Source organism: Aspergillus chevalieri, chromosome 3 (assembly GCF_016861735.1).
Source record: "Aspergillus chevalieri M1 DNA, chromosome 3, nearly complete sequence".
NCBI lineage: Eukaryota > Fungi > Ascomycota > Eurotiomycetes > Eurotiales > Aspergillaceae > Aspergillus > Aspergillus chevalieri.
This window is the reverse complement of record NC_057364.1, coordinates 632,140-651,939: the sequence shown is the minus strand read 5'-3', so window position 1 is coordinate 651,939 and position 19,800 is coordinate 632,140. Positions and strand designations below refer to the sequence as shown.

General features: G+C 51.8%; 4 protein-coding genes across 4 annotated transcripts; 2 read left to right on the top strand and 2 right to left on the bottom strand.

Moving 5' to 3' along the window:
- Positions 1-656: 656 nt before the first annotated feature.
- ACHE_30225A (putative myosin class II heavy chain (MHC)) lies at positions 657-7,433 on the top strand (the record flags this gene model as incomplete). Its single annotated transcript, XM_043276819.1, has 1 exon — positions 657-7,433. The coding sequence occupies one exon, from the start codon at positions 657-659 to the stop codon at positions 7,431-7,433; it is 6,777 nt and encodes a 2,258-aa protein (XP_043134760.1).
- A 502-nt stretch (positions 7,434-7,935) lies between these two features.
- Positions 7,936-9,507, bottom strand: ACHE_30224S (F-box protein; the record flags this gene model as incomplete). Its single annotated transcript, XM_043276818.1, has 1 exon — positions 7,936-9,507. One exon carries the CDS (start codon positions 9,505-9,507, stop codon positions 7,936-7,938), a length of 1,572 nt encoding a protein of 523 aa, XP_043134759.1.
- A 1,149-nt stretch (positions 9,508-10,656) lies between these two features.
- ACHE_30223S (putative RNA export mediator Gle1) lies at positions 10,657-12,282 on the bottom strand (the record flags this gene model as incomplete). The annotated part of the gene is made up of 2 exons (XM_043276817.1): positions 10,657-11,424; positions 11,476-12,282. 2 exons carry the CDS (start codon positions 12,280-12,282, stop codon positions 10,657-10,659), a joined length of 1,575 nt encoding a protein of 524 aa, XP_043134758.1.
- A 2,614-nt stretch (positions 12,283-14,896) lies between these two features.
- Positions 14,897-19,177, top strand: ssdA (mRNA-binding translational repressor SSD1; the record flags this gene model as incomplete). The annotated part of the gene is made up of 3 exons (XM_043276816.1): positions 14,897-14,993; positions 15,077-19,073; positions 19,138-19,177. 3 exons carry the CDS (start codon positions 14,897-14,899, stop codon positions 19,175-19,177), a joined length of 4,134 nt encoding a protein of 1,377 aa, XP_043134757.1.
- Between the last annotated feature and the right edge of the window lie 623 nt (positions 19,178-19,800).

Genomic DNA, 19,800 nt, shown 5'->3' with positions numbered 1-19,800 from the left:
CTTGTAGATTGAGATGGCGGTCTGTACAAGTATCGTATACAGTAAATTACCCTTTACCCCCTAAGTAAGTTATTGGCCTCGGACTCAACTCTCTTCACGTTGTCCTTAGACTTCGGAGAATCTCAATCTCAACTCTCATTCTTTTCCTTCCTCTCTCTCTATTTCACTAACGGCGCGCCATGGTCCATGTTACCCCATGCCCTAGGCGTCTGTGATCATCCTCATCTCGACTAGCATCTCGCTTCTTCGTTTCTTCTCCAAATTTTGTCTCTCTTATCACCGCCTCGGCCATCTTTTTTAACTTCCTCACTCTCACCCTCCTCTTTCTCTTCCCTGTTTGCCGATCATAGGCTGGGCTGCAAGGTGGTCTTCCTTCGAAACGGTTTGCCTTTCCATGCTTCATCATTCTGGACGATAAGCGGAGCGGCAAGCAAGTGCTTGCTGCAGGAGTCGACACGGACGACGGTATGTTTGCGTGTGTGCATGCGATGATTTGAACGTGCAGTTGCCATAAACCCAATTCTTGTTTCACGATGGCTTTTTATTTTTCATCTTTTTTGTGGTGACACTTGACATTCTTGTGTTTTCCCCGCTTGATCTGTTTTATCCGTTGTCTGCTTCACTGCTATTGCATTGACTATACGTCGATTTTCCAAATGAAAGCGAAAAACCACCAGACGCTTCAATCACTAAACGAACCATATTCTGCGCCTTCAGATCTATACCCGTCCGTTCCTTCCGTTACCTCGACGTCTTCACCGTCGCCGCATCTACCCGCCGCGCATACTTCCTTTCCCCGTGACGAGTCATATCTGTCGGCCCCAATCACTTCGCTCTCCACATCGCCAGGTGTGTCGAATCTCTCGACTCCCGGGTCGCCTGGTCCCCTGGAGCGTCTCCGGAGACATACTATAACCCCGAATCCGCCTACCCTCTCAAATTTCCCAACATACCGCAGCACCGGAGAGTCGTTGACTTCGTCCCCGGAAACCCGAAGGCCGGAAAGCAGTGTCTATTATACCACCGCCTGGGGTTCTCCGTATGCTGTACCTAGCCCTCGCACGCTGTCATTGACTTTGAGTCAGAGTCAGAACGCCGGTGTCGATCGTGAATCGGGAGCTAGCTCTCCGGCCTCGATGCCCAGTGGTACATTCCAGGGGATTGATACGAGTAGCAATAATAATAATAATTATAATAACGACAACAACGAACTCCTGAGACCCTCCGGTGGGGAGAGCTCTGCCAGAAATCTATACAGTGGCATCCTGAACCGTTCTCCGGGACGAGATCTGTTTGGCAGAAAAGGAGGAAAGTCGATCAAGGACTTTACCCAGGATTGGATCAACCAATACCTTTCGGGTCAGCCCAGAACAGAGCGGAGTAATTGGCTTAGCGACGACTCAGGCAGTGAGGCTCCGTCGTTCTTTACAGCGCAGAACCATTTCGCGGACGACGATTGGTTGGGTCTGGAAGAAGACAGTCGCGACGAGGAACTCCTAAAGACGCCAACATTGGCCGATTTCGTGAGCCGGAAGAAAGGAACTGGTCAAGGCGAGAGCAGTACTAACAGTACTACTAGTACGGCTCGTCAGAAGATCAAGGATTATATTCACAAACGGACGGAGACGCTCAAGCAGGAGGACTTTTGGGGGTTTGCATACGATAAAGATCCGCAGCCGATCGCCATGGACAACACAGGAAGTCTGCCTCCAACCGACTCGGAGGCGAACAAAGTAGCCTTGCCTGTCGAGAAACCACTGCCACCACCGCCTGCAGAGGAATGGATCGAGAAGACACCTCAACCAGAGCCTAAAGATGTTGAAAACACTCAGAGATCCGAAAATACCCCCAAACCAGAAGCCCCGAGACCCCCAGTCTTAAGTAGAACTGGCACCTCGACGTTGCAACGAACCAGAAAGAAGATTCCTTGGCGGGGGAAAGCGTGTATCATTGCGCTTCCGCTGGAAGACAAGAGAGGCTCTGAAGAATCCGGATATCGTCTACTGCGCCCCGAGGATGTCAAACAGCGGTTGAAGAAGTGGGAAGAAAAAGGATATGATAACAGTGGATTCAGCATATCCAATTTGAATGACCAGTATGATGCTGCGGCCATGGAGCTCGGAGGCTCAAGTCGACCTGTCTTTCCCGACCCTACAGACGTACAGGGGGAGTGGACAACGGGACAATATGAAGTCCGATTCCCAGATAAGGCCGTATGGGATTCCTATGTCAATTTCCTCCAAGAGGAGAAGTTGCGAGCTCTTGGTGTGTCGCTAGGCGATGATGAAGAAGCACAACCGTCCATTTCTCCGGCCATGAGCCAGATGGCTCCTTTCCCTGGTCTAATCGCGTCACCACCCATCCCGACAGCATCGGCAGCCGGCAACCCGCTCGCTGTACCGCACCCCTTCTCCCCGCAATTGAATCAGTCGACGAATACGCCCAATGGAATCGGCACTCTAGCATCCCCTGCCTCACAATTTAGCGTGCAAACACCCTTTTTGGGCGTCGACCAAAACCTTCTCGCCGGATATCCTCTGCCGTTCCAGCCCACGCCTCCTGCCCAGGGCTCTTTTACCCCTCAGAGCTTCTTGAATGCTCGCCAGGCAGGAGCAATCCCTGGCACTTTGCCCAACTTGTCGTCCATGCTCTCACCTGTTTCGCCTTTGAATGATCAGCGTCCCTTCCACCCAGGGTTGGACGGCAAGGAATCCTTCGACAACCAAGGACAGCAATTGCCTCGGGTCCAGACTCCTACTGAGCAACCGGATCATTTCCACGCGTCTAATGTGGAAATTGCCCATCCTACGCCTCGCGGCCACAGTCGTGGTCAGAATCTCAGCGAGACACTCCAGAAGGGCTTGGATCAGATCAACCATTCCGACTACCACCTGGAGATGTCAATCGAACGGCAACTGGAAGAGGACGACCGGAATGCAGGCCGTGATGGTTTAAATAATTCTTCATTGCTGCATTCTAGGTGGGCTATGCCGGAGGCTGATCCTAATCAATACCACGGATATAACCACGACGGCTCTGACATCGACACCAATCCAAGTCTTTCTGGTGCACCCCACGGTCATGGCCCTCTCGCGAACGACATTGCCTGGCATGAGTCGAAACCAAGCATGGAATCGCATCGCTCGAAGCTGTCATCGTCGACATTCAACGTGGAAGCGAAGGAATTTGATCCCATGGGTGCGTTCGCGTCCCAGAACTTCGGGTTCCAAGACAATGCTTTCCAGTTCCAAGGGGTCGATCCCTCTTTGTTCACCTTCGGCGCTGGTTTCCAGGGTACCGTACCTCCTGCAGCCTCTTACAATATTACAGCCCCCACGTTCAACCCCCCTGGGGTCAACGACCAGAAAAGTGCTGGCCCCGGCGAATTCAAGTTCTCTTCCGCTTCATTTAACGTCGATGCTCCTGCATTCAACCCCGGTGGCGCTACAAGCTCTGGGCAACCATCTGGTGAGAAAACCAAGATCTTTGGGGATATCAATATCTCGGATGTCTCGACGCCTGCCAAGAAGTCCAAAGCAATTCCCATTGTGCGGCCAGACGAGAACGAACACAAGGAAAAGAACAAGGGAGTTGAGGGAGAGAACGCGAATGCCCAACCAGCTCCTGCGGATCGCAACAAGCGTGCGCGCCGTGGTGACCAGCCTTCTGATGGTGAAGAGCAGCTCAGCGTGCCAACTCGCGCTTTGACGGAAGCGAACAATGTCAAGACATCCCAGGAATCGACTGCACCTCACAAGCAGGCTGAAGGCAAAGAAAACGTACAGCCCGGCAAGGAGACCCAGGCTGCTTCTGAGCGGAAGGACACTCCAGTCAGTGAGGCTTCGACATGGGCGCCTCCGGAGGGCAGGGAACAGGTTGAAGAGACCTCAGCATCACCGGTGCGGCATCAAGCGCCGGAGCAAAGTCTCGAAAAGGCCGCCGAACAGCCACGGGCAGAGAAGGCACCCACTCCTGCTCCTAAAGAACAGGACAAGGGCGCTAAGCAAGCTCCTGCCGCAACACTGAAAAACAAGTTTCTCGCAGCGGCTGCGAAGTCCTTCGAATTCAAGCCCGCTGTGCCTGAGTTCGTGCCTCCCTCGAATGAAGACCCTCCTAGCGTCCCTGAGAAGCCTGCCAATGGGCTGATGTCTTCCCGTCACGCCGTTGCAGATCCACCATCCTCGCCCAAGGAGAAGCCGTTGCCTCCTGAGCCCCCTCGCCCGGAGCCCGCTGAAAAGGACCAGTCGCAGGAAACCAAGGCCCCAGAGACCAAGACCCCTAGACCGGAGTATACCTCAAGCGACGAGTCGCCTGACGAGGATGAGCTCAATGCTATCATGGAACAGCTGAACGATGACTCTGATGTCGGCATTGAGAGAGTAAGCACTCCTCAACCTAAGAGCAAGCTGCCGGAGCCCGTTGCCGGACCGTCAAAGGAAAAGCGACATGTACCAGCTGAGATTAGGAGCGAAGCGCCAAGCCCCAGTCCCGGACGTGGTACGCTGGAAATCCCCAAGCTCGACTTCGAGACTCGGTCCCAGCTCTCTGTTACTCCTTCCAAGAGCATGATTGGTACTATTACTTCCCCTGTTCGGCAATTGTTACACGACAATGATCACATCAGCGACTGGGACGATGTCATTTCCTCGGGTGAAGACGAGAAGCTGCTGAACCGGAGCATATTCTTCGACCGTCGCATCAATGACCTAGTTGGTTCCGCTGTTGAGGAGCGTTTGTCTCCCCTTGAGCGCGCCTTGGGTGTTATCCAGCAATCCGTGACATCTATTGCTTCGGGAGCTCAGAGCAAGTGGACGCTGCAAAGCACCTCTGCTACTGGCGAAGACAGCGATGCTGATGACGAGGATGATGAGTACGAGGACAATTCGTCGGCCAGACCAAGGTCTCCTGGACAACAACAGAGAGACCGGAAACTCGACAAGCTTAAGAACGTCATTCAGGAGGCGCTGGCGGCTCGTGTTCCTCCCCAGGAGGTGGAATCTCCCGCTACTAATGAACTCTTGCAGCTTAAGCAGAGCTTTGCTGAGTTGCGGGAGCTCACCTCTGAGAAGCTGTCTCAAGACCCGACTGCGAACCTGAAAAGCATGATTCAGGAGGTTGTCGCCTCTCAGCTCCAGATGCAGAACTCGCGTCCTTCTGATGCCGACGAAATTGGTGCCGACAGCCTCATGCTTCAAATTGATGGTCTCAAGAACATGCTGCGCCTTGCGGATGAACGGGCTGAGCAGGAGTATAAGATGCGTCGTGAGGGTCAAGACTCGATGGCCGAACTTCAGAGACTTTTGAAGGTTGCTGAGGAGGATGCTGCTCGACACAGCGAAGCTGCCGAATCTGCCGAGACTCGCTTCCTTCAGTTCAAGGAGGAGAAGATCCCTTACTTCGAGCATATCCAGGCCCGCTCTGATTCTCTTTCTCAAGAGCGTGAGTCGCTCAGGCTTACGCTTGCTGAGATCTCGTCCAAGAATATCACCCTTCAAGGTACTATTGACGAGCACCGTGTCTCGAGCGAGCACTACAAGCGAGAGAACGAGAGGCAGCAGGCTGAGCTGGAACGAACGAACGAGGAGAACAAGAAGCTCCAGGAGACTATCGAACATTTGCAGATTCGCCTTGGTGACGGCATAAGTATCCGCCAGAACCTCAGCGACAAGTTCGATCGTCTGCAAGAGGAAATGGTCAATGTCACCCGTGACATTACCCGCGACCAGGCTAACTGGAGACGCAAGGAGGAAGCTTACGTTGCTGAGCATAACGAGTTGCGGGCTGCGTATAGCCGAGAGCTCAAGCTGCGTGAGAAACTCGAGATTGATATCAGCGAGCTTGAGCAGCAAGAGCGCGAAGCGGCTAAGCTGAAGTTCATCTTCGGACAGTCCCAGCAGGAGAATGCACGTCTGGAGGAGCTGGTTGGTAGCTTGAAACTAGAGAACCACAACCTGGAAGCCAAGGCGGCCCGCTTTGAGCGCGAATTCAACGAAGCCCGCGAGAGCAGCCGTATGGAAATCCAGCGTACTAGGACTTCCTTGGAAACTGATCTGGAGGCCGCCAATAGCCAAGTTAACATGGTCCGTGCTGAATTAGAAGCGCAGATTATCCGTCTTCAGAGCCAGCAGGACAACTTCAGAATGGACGCTGACACCGCACGCGAACGCTACGAGATGCTGCTGGAGGCAGCCAACGAAGCCAAGGTCGAGGCATTGTCATCCAAGGAGCTGGCCCTCGATGATCAGCGCAAGGCGCATGAGCGTGTTCTCAACGACCTCCGTGAGCGCCACGTTCGTGCTATGCATAACAACTCAGAAGACAAGGTGAGACATGAGTCTTACATGTCTGAGCGTTTGGCACTGTCGGAGGACAAGGCACGACACCTTCAGGACCGCGTAAACCACCTTGAGGAGAAGCTTGAGATTGCTAAGTCTGCTGCTCGTGCGGCTGCTGAGGCAGCGCAGACTGCCAAGGTCAACCCTAGTGCATCGGGCTCGCAGTCTACGCCTCCTGCTAAGGGATCTGATGTTCCTGAGAAGATCTCTCCTCAGGCTCTGCGTGAGTCGATTCTTGTTCTGCAAGACCAGTTGCAACAGCGGGAGTCGCGCATCGACGAGCTTGAGCAAGAAATCGGCTCCGTTGACAAGGAAGCGCCCAACAAACTCAAGGAGAGAAATACCGAGATCACCTGGCTTCGTGAACTGCTTGGTGTCCGACTCGACGATCTCCAGGATATCATCAACACCTTATCGAAGCCCTCTTTCAACCAGCACGCCGTGCGCGACGCTGCTATTCGCTTGAGAGCCAACTTGCAAATGCAGCTACAGGAGCGAGAACGCGCTATGTCGGGCCAGAGTTTCCCATCCCTCCCATCCATTACCGAGTTGGCCTCATCGCCGCGCAACCTCCCCTTGGCCGCAGCAGCCGCATGGGGTAGCTGGCGCCGTACAAGAGAAAACTCGACCACTGACCAAACACCGTCCAAGCCCAGCAACGCCAGTAACTTCCTTTCGGGACTCCTGACACCACCGGGATCCAACGCCCGCCAGGCTCCCAGAGCAAACGCACCCGGGTCGCGACGTACATCTGAAAGTCGTCCGTTGAGATCGTTCAACCCGACGCCACGATCGCTCTCTGCGCGCCAGGGCGCTGGTGTTATGCAAGAACCTCCCAAGACTCCGCCGCTCCTTCGACGGTCGAGCTATGATCAGGACGCTGAGTCGACCACCTACGAACATGAGGAGGAGCCGTTCCCAGAGGACGGAGAAGCGGAAAGCATAGTAGATGAGATGGTTTCTGCATCGCCTAAGAACACAACCAGGACAACTACGGAGACTCCGGAGAATATTGAGACCACGGAAATGCAAGATGGGCTTGAGCCTATGCTCGAGGCTGTTTCTGAGCCATTTGGCCCGGGGATAACTTCCGATTAATCCTCTTCTTTTTATTTTCATCTTGAATTTGTTTGAACGTTTGGACATTTGTCATGCTAGTGTGATTTACGATCTTTCCTTCTTTCTGTACACATATATGTCTGTCTCTTTTCTCATCTGACTTCCCTGATACCACCCTGTTGATTTTGTGGACTTTCCATACGAGTTTAACTGTACAATCACCAACTCTTACCTGACCCTGACCCTGACCCCTGACCCCAGTTATTAATTAATCCACATTCTTTTCTTCTGTTTGTCTTACTAGTTATGGCAGGGCAGCAGACATACACATACACATACGCATGTTGAAGCTATCAAGACTTGTCTGTCGGGTAGCGAATAGATACCTGATACGATACCCTAATTGGACATAATCATTCTTTACTTTGCTTGCTAGATGTTGAGTTGTAGTAGATAAATGATCATGTGATTAGTTATTATCATTAAGAGTAATTCAACGCCATCAATGCAAGTCTAAATGCAAGTCTATGAGCATAGTAAATCAACCCAAACGCCATTCCATCACCCGTTGTCCATTTAATGCCGTTGCAGTCACGGTGTAACCATTCGTCCTGTTTCCGGCCTCTGATTTCGCAATTTTGACCCTCTCAACATCAACATCAACGATGTCCAACAAATACGACCATGGCTGCACTGTCTTCTCTTCATTACCGACCGCCCCAGTGATAGAAGCATCAAGGCTAAAGATATACAGCCCACCACCAGCCATATACCGAAATGAATGCCCCGTTCCCTGCTCATAAACAACAAGTAGTCGTCCATCATCCGAGACACTAATCAACGGGTTTCTCGCAGTAACTGCGGGGAGATGGATGGTGTCCCAGCGATTGCTATGCGCGGCGTGGAGGTTTTGAGCAACAACAGCTTTGTCATTTAAGGTTTGGTCTATCAGCGAGATATTGGTGGGATCGGAGGTGGCTGTTACTTTGGAGGTTGGCGAGTGGCTTAATGGGGTGAGATGGTTGGTTTTCGAGGGGAGGTAGTGTGATATTATTATCTGCTGCTCTTCGTCGTCTGGTAGTGGTGATGAGGATGGTGTGACGGTTGCTATGCAGTAGCCTTGGAGATCTTGCGTTTTGAGCGCTGTGATAAAAGAACGCGATGTTGTTGATGGTGATCGTGGGAGAAGACGGATACCATTGAACGCGGTTTTGTAGTCGTTGTTTGGTAATATGGTAGCTAGTGCTACCGAGTCAAGGTATACCCGGTTGATATTCTGGCGCCAGTACTCGAGAGCTGACTGCTCTTGGGTCGAATGAGACAGATCACCGAGATACCGCACCCGACACGTTCGATTCGGATTCGACTCCTTCCCAATCGCTACGCGCAGAAGCATATCCCCATCATCTTGCACAAACTCCAACGACTCAACCACGCCATCCGTTTCCCGGTAATTCGGCCCAGGTGCAGGTGAAGACGAACTAAACACCGTCTCTGTCTGACCTAGCACATACTCAACAGGAGAGCCAAGGTTATCTGGATCCTTATAATCGTATATCTGAGTCGTCTTCCCCAGTCCCACGGCAACTAGACTGGAATTCGAAGACACGGCAAGCTGGTGTCGCGCATAGCCCTGGTTTGCGCCGTGGCTGGCGCCGCCTTCGAGTAGTGCGCGGCAGACGCTTGTCCAGAGGGGGTAGAGGGATTGCGAGAGGGTGAGATCGAATTTGCTCCCGTCATTATGGTCATAGATGGTGATTTGGGAGCCCTTTAGGAGTGCTATCTTGTTGCCGTCGTGAGAGGTCGCTAGTGGTGTAGACGCTGCACTTCCCTGGGGTAGATCACCCTTGGATATCGTCTTGTGACATCGTAATCGGTGATCGAAGAGGTTCAGCCGCGAGACCTCATTGAAAAGAGTGTTCCATTTGATTTCAGTCATGGAATCCAACGCCGGCAGGAGTATTGGTGTTTGCTCGAGTGCTTTCCGGAGCATGTAAGGTGTGGACGCGGCATTGTACCAGTGACGAGATGTGAATCGCGCTGAGTGGTATGTTTCTGTATCTGTGAAGTGCAGGATGGATTGGATGAGCTCTGTTGGAAGGTTCAGTGCCATTGTCGATATCGGATTCAACCTCTGGCCAGCAGCTCTATATAGTCGCTAGTAGACAATGGCTTTCCTTACAGTTCGGATATCGAATGACATCAATCTGCAGTAAGGCTCAACATACCACTGCTAACCCAGGACCGGAAGAACAAGAAGCAGGAATGCGACTAACCAGGGTGGTTCTGTATATAAAATCATAAAGATCCTCTTATCATTTTTTTTTTCCCTTGTTCCCTAACAAGCCCCGGCAAACGGCACCGAAACGGCGCCACGGAAAGCCGGTGGAGCACGTCATTAGTCTCCGGCCGGTCGGGATGCTTAATTCTTAATTCCTTAATTCCTGCGCTATCCCGTCTCGGAACTTGCATCCTATTCGAGCAGCAGGTCGGCTATCCGATGCCGATACCCTTGCCCTTGCTCCTTTGTTTATGTGCGGGATGTTATTGTGCATGGGGTAAAGAGTAAGGAGTACTGCTGTGACACGTTCGACACCTTCCTCTACAATATTGTCAGTGCAGAAATAATATACTTATGGACTCGCCCGAAAAAAGATAGATAAAAATCCAATCGTTACGATTCATGGTTCTTTCCGTGGATGAACCGGACTCACACCGTTAACCAACAACAATGGTCCATCTGTTGCGTTGCATGATTTCGTTGGTGGGATTTTTGGCATGGCTGTGTCCAAGTCGTGAATCAGCGGTGTTCGGGAGTCACTACGGTAAATGCTTCTAGAATCAAGAGTGTGAACTCCGTAAAAGGTGCGCGATGAATCTATGATGTGGTTAAAAATAAGACAAGGTGGAAGGTGGGCGATCCTCGGGCGTAGATCGGAGAACATTAATCCCGATAAGACCCGGAAGACGATTCAGGATATAATGAATTTTGATAATTCCAGTGGTATATTAAATACCCATCCAATGTAGTTGGTAACCTAATAAACGTACTCCGTATGCACAAGCAATCAAACTCAAGCCCAAGCAGGATATTCTAATCAAACTCATTATCGTAACATGACTTTCCAAGCGAGAATGCTCTAGCCAGGGTGGTGCCTATGTCGGCCTAGAGAGCACAATGCTCATCCGGATGGAACAAGGCAAAATCCAGCAGCTAAGGGTGGTGAGGATAGGATGTTTTCTGTCCGCAATCCCCCACACATCATATAAGGATACTCTTTTCCCGGATGTACAAATCTTTTAGGAGTCTCAACTGGTTGACACTCATGGTCTGGCGAGGAACGGTGTTGGGTATATCGACAATCGCCTTCCTCATCAGCGCAAGACCCACATGCCCAAAGAAACCCACGATCCTCTCCGCAGAGGAGCGCAGCATAGATGCCAGGAGAGAAATATGCGTTTCCTGCAACTGATCCGGAGGAATCGACAGAATCTTGTACATAGAGTACCAAAACATTTGATTAGGAAATGGGTTCTTGCGAGGCGTTTTGCCGAAATTACGCAGAGTAAGGGCGGCATAACCGGCCCCCAAAGCCGTCATTCGATCGATGTGGCCTTGTTCTGAAATAAAGGTCCCATCTCCCTCCTTCTTCCACCCTACTGCTCGTCGTCCGGATTCCGTCCTCTCGTCTCCGTAGAACCCCCACAAGGCTGGACATATCACACGGTATTTCGCCCATAAGATGTCAACTAAATGACATCCGTTGTAGATGAACGCATCCTGGGAGAAAATCTGGGCCGCTACGATGCCGATCGGTTCAGCATGGCCCTGGTTGATGGATGCTTCGGTAATGAGGGACGAGATTAAAGCTTTGGAAAAAATGTTCAGGCCGTAGATCAAAAGGGCTGGCACGGTATTACCATCGGAATTGGCAATGTTTTCTGGCGGAAACGCAACGAATTGGCGAATGTCCACAGACGGTCCTGGTATAGCAGCGGCTTTTTCCAGAGTGGCCTTGATTTCTTGGAGCTGTAAACATGTCAGTCACTACTCATTTCAAAAGAGACTGGTCAACCTTACTTGAGTCTTGTTGGCCCCCTTACCCTCACGTAGTTGACCGACCGACTTCTTGATAGACCGACGCATATCTCCCATGCACTGTTTCACGGCCGGGCTGGCCTTTGCCTGCTCCTTCAGGTATTGACGGAACGACTTTAGATGCCGGTGTAACTCCACATAGCGAAGCTGTGCTTTATTTTCCTCCGAAGTTTGACGACCACCGCCCATCTGTTTTTGTTTCTCTGCTTGTTCTTGTCGTTGAGCATTCTCCTGGCGTTGTGCAGCATCCTGCTCTGCCTTCTTGGCTTCAGCCTCGTGCTTGCGCTTTTCTTCCTCCTGTCGTTCCCGTTGTTTTCGTTCCTGTTCCTCCTGCGCGGTCTTGCGTGCCTTCTCTGCCTCTTCTGCAGCCTTCTTCTTCGCCTCCTCTTGTGCTTTTCGCTCCGCCTCCTTTCGCGCAGCCTCATCTTGCTCGCGCCGTAATATTTCTGCCTTTTCCCTTTCTACCCGTTCTTTCTCCTGACGCGCCTCCTCTTCTTTCCGACGACGTGCTTCTTCTTCGGCCCTTAAGTGATCCCTTAGCGTCTCCTCAGCCTCCTCCCGTCTCTGGCCTTGGAGCTCAGCGACATGATCGAGAGCGGCATTGTGTTGTACTTCGCGTTCGTGGTCGATGCGGTCGAGAGTCTCATAGAAGGATCTGCGCTCGTACGCCTTGACCTTTTTCAACTCGGAGTTATGCAGTCGAAGTTCTTCCAGATCTTTGACAAGGTCCAGCATAAGCTGTTTTGATGGGCTGTCCAACTGCGGTGGGTAATTGAGTTGCCTACCCATTTTGGATTATTTCTGTTGTATCGAGCGTAGATAAGGGTAACGAGAGGTTCGGAAGACAGAGAGGTACGAAAAATGGTGAAGGAGGCAAGGAAGGGGTCAAGATCGTATGGTCGCGGAATTGTTTATCCTTATCAGAGTAGTTCGGCTAGTTTATAACCATGGCCCAAATTGGTGCGCGCTTGCAGGCAGCTCTCAACGATGGTACATCGGATCACAGATTCGGAAGACAAGGCGGGCAGAGTGTCGCGACAGGAGTAGGGGATTGGCGACTGGGAAACAGAAGGATCAAAGGTATATCGGATTGAATTAGGCTAATTATAAAGAATTGTGTTGGCTGTTATCACATCTTATCCAAACACTGTCAGCCTTTTTTGAACGGAATGTAGGCGTATGAATTTGGAGGGAAAGGCGCGAAAAGTCTTTAAGAGTCTGGGTCATGGAGATCGAGGAACCCTACACAAACCTTTCAAGACCATCACATGGGTCTGTGAATCGAAATAAAAGAGAGGAGTACCAGAGGTTCACCCAATGGACAAAGATAAAGAGAGAAGCTGTTAATAAACAGAGTCTGACTTGAGATGCTGGAGTTGGTCATTGGAGACTCGCACTAAGCTGTACTATGATGGAGGCGGTCACTGTCCTGTCATGGTACGGACTGGTACATCTGGTAACATACCATATTGTAATGCATGTTCTGTAACGAACAGTATCATACCTCATACCTCAGTACGCCCGAGCCGATTAGTGCACCGGGCGGTTCCTCGGTACGGAGGTGAGAAGCTTGGATGGTTTTGGACATTTTGCATCATGATGAACATCACTCGGAGATCATTCTGAGTAAAAGTACGGTGTAGGATAGTATGGAGTACAAAAAGGGTGTTTGGCGTCTGTATGGAGGGTAATGGACAGGATCACGTGAAGCATGGCAAATTGAGCGGTCGCATCACCCTTTCAGGGGTTCTCCAGGTTGACAACGGCGGAGTCCCTGTAGCAAGACATCAAGTATGGGATGATTGGAAATAGAAAGCATTTTATATAGATGTAGCTGCTGGGAAAGGAAGCACAAGTGTCTGGGATGAACAACGCAATGACAGATTAATTAGAACCAGAGTACTACTGTTATTACCAGTTACTACTATGGAGTAGGTCCAAGCAAAACCCAACGAGGCTAGCTGATATGACGATGATGGTGATGATGCTCTTCCGCTGTCTCTCCCCCACACCCACCAACCTCTCTGCTCGTCCTCTTCCTTTTCTTTTCATCTCTCCTCCATTCAAAAAAAAAAAAGAAAGGATTTATCTTTCCTCTCTCTCTTTCACTTCAATCTCCTCAACTCCCTCTTTTCTCCCACCTCTCCCTCTCTCTTTTTATCATTTACGTCTCCCGCTCCTTAGGTCAACCATCCAGCGTCATTGACTTGTGTGCACGGATTGGTTTCAACTGTCATTCTCTTTCTGTCTCCCAAAAGGAGCTGAAGAACGTCTAGTCTCGGGGGAAAATCCTTTTGTCTCTGTTTAGTCTTCCCTCAGTATCGCCAATCTGTGCAAAAGGCCAGCTCATTAAGCATAGCCTATTTTTGCCTCATCTTGTATACCGTGGGTTTACTACGATCTCTACTTATCGTGTCCGGTCCTCACCAACCATATACTCTCAAGGATCAGCCTCTCCGGGAAACCGTTGAAGAGAAGAAAAAGAAGAAAAGAAAGACCCCATTCCTTTTTTTTAAAAAAAAATTATATTATTTTCCCGCGTGGTCGTTGGTCGACGATAGTGTTTCTATTGCCGGTCATCCACTGTCCTTTCCCCTCCTCCACCGCCAAATAAAAGCCCCCCTCTCCAATTATTGAACAGCTTCACGTCTGTTTCTCTCTTTCTTCTGCCCAGAGGACTTTGAAAAGATACTTCCTCTGTCCGGCTGCTATTTCGTTTTTCGCGTTCGTTGATTTTGTACGCCTTTTTTTTTTTTATTTCCCTGCGAGTCGTTACCGCTTCCTGCATATAAAAAGAAAAAAAGACTAAAAAAAAGGAAAAGGGGCAATCGTTGCTTTAACCCCCTCCGTTCTGTACAGCACACCAAGGACCTACAAAAAAACCTCCTACAGCAAACACCAGTCTGTGTGTTATTCTCCGGTACGTCAGTCTATCCCTCTCTGCTCCTTCCTCGCTTTCTGTACTTGTCCGCTCTGCGTGGTGATGTCTTCCGCTCGGACACTCGCAGCTTCCCAGGTCTATCATCATCACCTGCGATTTCCCCTCCTCGTGTCTTTCCACTTTCTTTCTTTCTCCTTTTCCTTTCTTTCCCATTCACCTTGACTTCCTCTTCTTCATCCTCCCTCTCTCTATCTCTCATCTTCTCTCCCCTTCAATTCCTTTGGTTAACGTTGTTGATCAAGGCATCCGTTACTGATCTCTCGCTTCTCTTCAGTATCCTACAACTCACCTTTTTTGGAATCTCTCTCTCTCCCTGCAACGTCATTCCCGGTCGGCCTGCGTGCTAGTCGACTTTGAAACGAGTCCGTTCCAAACACGCTCGACCGTCGTTCATCTCGTCTGCACTCGCAGTGATTACTCGCTTTACAGTCATTTAGCCTACTCGTTCTTTCGTCTGGGATCATGGATCAACAAGGCCAATCCGGGGTGCCCGGCCCCACTGGTCGCAAGCTCCATATTGCTCACCGGAGAAGTCCATCTGAGCTCACTCCCCTCATGAGTACGTTTCCCTGACGCACCCCCATATGTACCGTTCAGGTCACCATGTGGTCAGTTCGCAGGCTAATGACGACATCTGTAAAGTGGAACAATTGGCAATTCAGCAACAGATCGAGCTGCTTCAGCAGCAGCAGCAACAAATCGCTGCAACACATCAACAATATGTGAACATGGGCCTTCTACAACCCCAACAGCTGAACCAGGTTGGCGGTTCCTTTCCTTCCATCCAAGGCAATGCTTCCGTCGGAGGCGTGTCTCCTCAGCTCAACGCTTTTCAATTCCCGCAATTGGCTCAGCAGCAATTGGGTGTGCCCGTGAACACACAATCCTCCCACCGCCGCAATCAGTCCGCACTCCCCGGTTTGGGCATGGGCGGCCCGCCTCCAGCTCCGTCCTCGGGTGCCTCCGGGTACTCGGAATTCAACCAACAACACCAGCCACAGCAGAGCAATCAGAGGAATGAGGGTGGTGGTCATGGTGGCCGTGGTCGGGGTCCCCCAGGTGGTGGCCATCAGCGTCGTCACTCTTTGGCACTGCCAGAGGCCAAGAAGGCTGCGGAACTCGCCCAGCAGAAGAGAACCGCATCTGGCTTCCAGTTCCCCGGCCCAAGTGCTGGTGGCAATGACGAGAACACCCCGACCTCCGATGGCAAATCGACACCAAGCGCTTCGCACGCTCCTCAGGGTCTGGGACTTCAGCGTGCTGGCAACCTTCGGGCCGGTGGCGGTCATGGTCGCAGTCAATCTATGGCAGTTGGTGGCAACCGTGGCTCTCTTTCCGGTCGCGGTGCTGGTGGATTCCAATTCCCTGATAGTGGTCTTGGTCCCTTGCCGGAGAACCAACGGCGTGGTAGTACACAGGGCCATGCCCGCTCCTCGTCCCGCAACTTTGACAGCAATTGGCGCCAACCGCAAAACCAGAACCAGGATCAGCAGAGAGCGGGCTTTGGTCAGCAAGGTAGTTCCTTCCAGCCTGGCCACCGTGCTCGCGCGTCCATGAACCAGTCCGTCGGCTCCATTGGCCAGTTCCAGTACCAGAGCCAGCCGCCGCTCCTTCAGCTTCCCCAGGGACAAGTTGTTATGGCTCCACAGGTATTTGGTGGTCAGCAGCTGAACCCTCTTCAGCTTGCCCAACTGCAAGCCCTGCAGCAGCAGAATGGACAACTGAACGGTCAGGGCTTGGGCCTCCAGGCCAGTCAGCACGCACCCCAGCAGCAACTGTCTGCTCAACAGCAGCAGCAGCAGCAGCAGCAGCAGCGCAAGACGCTCTTCACTCCTTACCTTCCCCAGGCAAACCTGCCGGCTCTGCTGAGCAACGGTCAGCTGGTTGCCGGTACCCTCCGAGTCAACAAGAAGAACCGTTCCGACGCCTATGTCACTACCACCGACTTGGATGCCGACATCTTCATCTGCGGAAGCAAAGACCGCAACCGTGCCCTTGAGGGTGACTTTGTTGCTGTCGAACTCTTGGACGTTGACGAGGTGTGGTCACAGAAGAAGGAAAAGGAAGAGAAGAAGAAGCGCAAGGACATCACGGATGCCCGCTCTGGTGGCAATGGCGGTGACAAGCTGTCTCGCTCGGACTCCGGCGCCAATGGAGAGCGACAGGAGGTCGGGCCTGATGGCAGCATTCGTCGCCGTGGCAGTCTCCGTCAGCGACCCACCCAGAAGAAGAATGATGATGTTGAAGTTGAAGGCCAGAGCCTTTTGCTGGTCGAGGAAGACGAGATCAGCGATGAGCAGAAGCCGTTGTATGCTGGCCACATCGTGGCTGTAATCGAACGCATCGCAGGACAGATGTTCTCGGGAACTCTGGGTCTTCTCCGTCCCAGTAGCCAGGCGACGAAGGAGAAGCAGGAGGCCGAACGACAAGCCAGAGACGGCGGTCACGGCCGCCATAACGACCGCCACCAGGAGAAGCCCAAGATTGTCTGGTTCAAACCCACGGACAAGCGTGTCCCGCTCATTGCGATTCCTACCGAGCAAGCTCCTCGCGACTTCGTCGAGAAGCACCATGAGTACGCCAACCGCATCTTCGTCGCTTGCATCAAGCGATGGCCCATCACCTCTCTGCACCCCTTTGGTACCTTGGTTGAGCAACTCGGCGAGATGGGTGATCTGAAGGTGGAGACCGATGCCCTTCTTCGGGACAACAACTTCGGCTCTGACGAGTTCTCCGATGCGGTTCACAAGAGCATTGGCTGGGACGACTGGTCAGTTGCTAGTGAGGGCGAGGCACTTCTGGCCTCGCGTCGCGACTTCCGTGACGAAGTCACCTTCACTATCGATCCTAACGGCACCCCGGAGCTGGATGATGCTATCCACGCTAAGAAGGTCCCCGACGGAAAGGTTGAGATCGGTATTCATGTCGCTGATATTGCCCACTTCGTCAAGGCCAACTCTTTGGTGGACAGAGAGGCTAAAAAACGGGGAACTGCCGTCTATCTGATGGACCGCCTGGTGAACATGCTGCCACCGCGCGTTTCCACGGAGCTCTGCTCGCTGCTTCCTGGTCAAGAGCGCCTGACGGTCAGTGTGGTGTTCAGAGCTAACCCTGATACCGGTATCGTCGATGATGACGTGTGGATCGGCAAGGGTGTCATCAAGAGCTCTGGTAGACTGGGCTACGATGAGGTTAATGCAATCATCGGGGGCCAGAACGACATTTCGGTGCCTGGTATTACCGCTGATGACATTCGGGCCTTGAACGGCCTTGCCTCGAAATTCCGCGAAGCAAGGTTTGGTCACCGTGCTTCCAACTTGCCACCTCTGCGTCTGCTGTCTCAGTTAGATGACGAGAACGTGCCTGTTGAGGACAACATCTTCGATGCCTCTGCGGCCCATGAGCTGGTTGAGGAGCTGAGTCACAAGGCCAACTTCTTTGTTGCCCGCAAACTGGTGACTGCCATGCCTGAAAAGGCACTCCTTCGTCGCCAGACTCCGCCAAACGCTCGCCGTCTCCAGGCCTTCGTCGACCGGATGAACCGACTCGGATATGAAATGGACGCTACCAGCAGTGGCAGTTTGCAGAGCAGTGTCTGCAAGGTGTCGGATGTTGAAGTGCGCAAGGGTATGGAAGTGCTTCTCGTCAAGGCCATGCAACGCGCGAAGTACTACGTGGCAGGCACTGTTCAGGGTGAGCAGCGCCAGCATTACACTCTCAACCTTCCCTTCTTCACCCATTTCACCAACCCCTCGCGTCGCTATTCCGACATCGTTGTGCACCGTCAACTCGAGGCCATTCTCTCTGATGGTGCCATCGAATTTACGGACGACTTGGAGTCCCTCAACAAGACCGCGGACCTTTGCAACAACAAGAAGGACTCGGCACACAATGCTCAGGAGCAAAGCGTCCACATTGAGGCCTGCCGTAACATGGATAAGGAACGACAGGCAATTGGTGGCGACCTGATCAGTGAGGGTATCGTTATCTGCGTCTACGAGTCCGCGTTTGATGTCCTCATTCCGGAGTACGGTTTCGAGAAGCGTGTCCACTGTGATCAGTTGCCATTGAAAAAGGCTGAGTTCCGCAAAGACTCCCGTGTTCTTGAGCTCTACTGGGAGAAGGGTGTTCCGTCGTCCGCGTACGTTCCCGAAGATGAACGTCCTAAGCCCGCGAACGCCCGTGCTGCCCAGGCTGCTGCAGCGGCTCGTGAAGCCGAAGCTGCCAGGGAGCGTGCTCGCGAGAGGGACGAGGCCATGCGCAAGCAGACTGAGACCGGAACCATGTCCGCAGACGATGTCGATGCGCTCTTCGATGATGACGACGATATGTCCGAGGTCACTGAGATGGCGGCTGGTGTGTCGTTGAACAACAACAGTAACTCTGCCGAGCGCCCGACTCAGAGCATGCCCCCTTCGCCAACTCACAACGGCAATGGCCAGCAGGGTCCTCACCGCACTCGCTCGGACCCGAAGATGGCGACAAGCGCCGGTGACGCTCCGGAAGCCAAGTTGACGAACAAGGAGAAGTACCTGAACTTGTTCAAGCTCAGGGAAGAAAACGGAGAGTATATTCAAGATGTCACAGAGATGAGCCGCGTTCCCATTATCCTCAAAACCGATCTGTCCAAGAGTCCTCCGTAAGTATTATCCGTAATGATCTTTATTGTACTGTTTTTGTGGCTAACGCATTCGCATCTACAGTTGCCTCACTATTCGCTCCGTGAACCCTTACGCTCTGTAAAGGGTTTTGACAGCGCTATACTTCACCCCTTCGCGTATATGTTTGCTTGATTCATAGTACAAAATCTTTTCCTTCGTGTCTCGCAAGGCGAAAACGTCTACGGATACGAACAGACCTTGCCTTGCGAAGCGAACATATTCCTATCAAAGCATTTGCTTTCCCTTTTCTCCAGGCAGTATTTTTTTTTTTAATCAGCCCAGCGTTTTTATTCCCCTTTGCTCGAACCGTTACATATTTTTCTGATTTTGACATTGGGTTACGTTGTCTATCACGTGGGTGGACCGGGTTCCTTTATTTTTTCCTTGCATATCAGATCCGGTGATTTTATGCAGAAAAAGTCCTTGGGCGAAGAGTTTGGAATCACTGGTTATCCACACGAGGTACCAGGTTTTAAATTGAATGTCTTTATTTTGTCGATCATGGGCAATGTCGCAAATGAGTTTGGTTGAAGAGGTCACGAAGGGACTTGGATCGAAGATATGTCTATTATAATCTTAGATATTTGCATAGCTTATTTAAAGGCGCATCCGGAAGGTTGTACTTGTCTTGCTACGTAATTAATCCGAATAACTTTGTAGTTTGAATTTTCATGGTATCATTCATGGTCCCTTGGGACATATAAC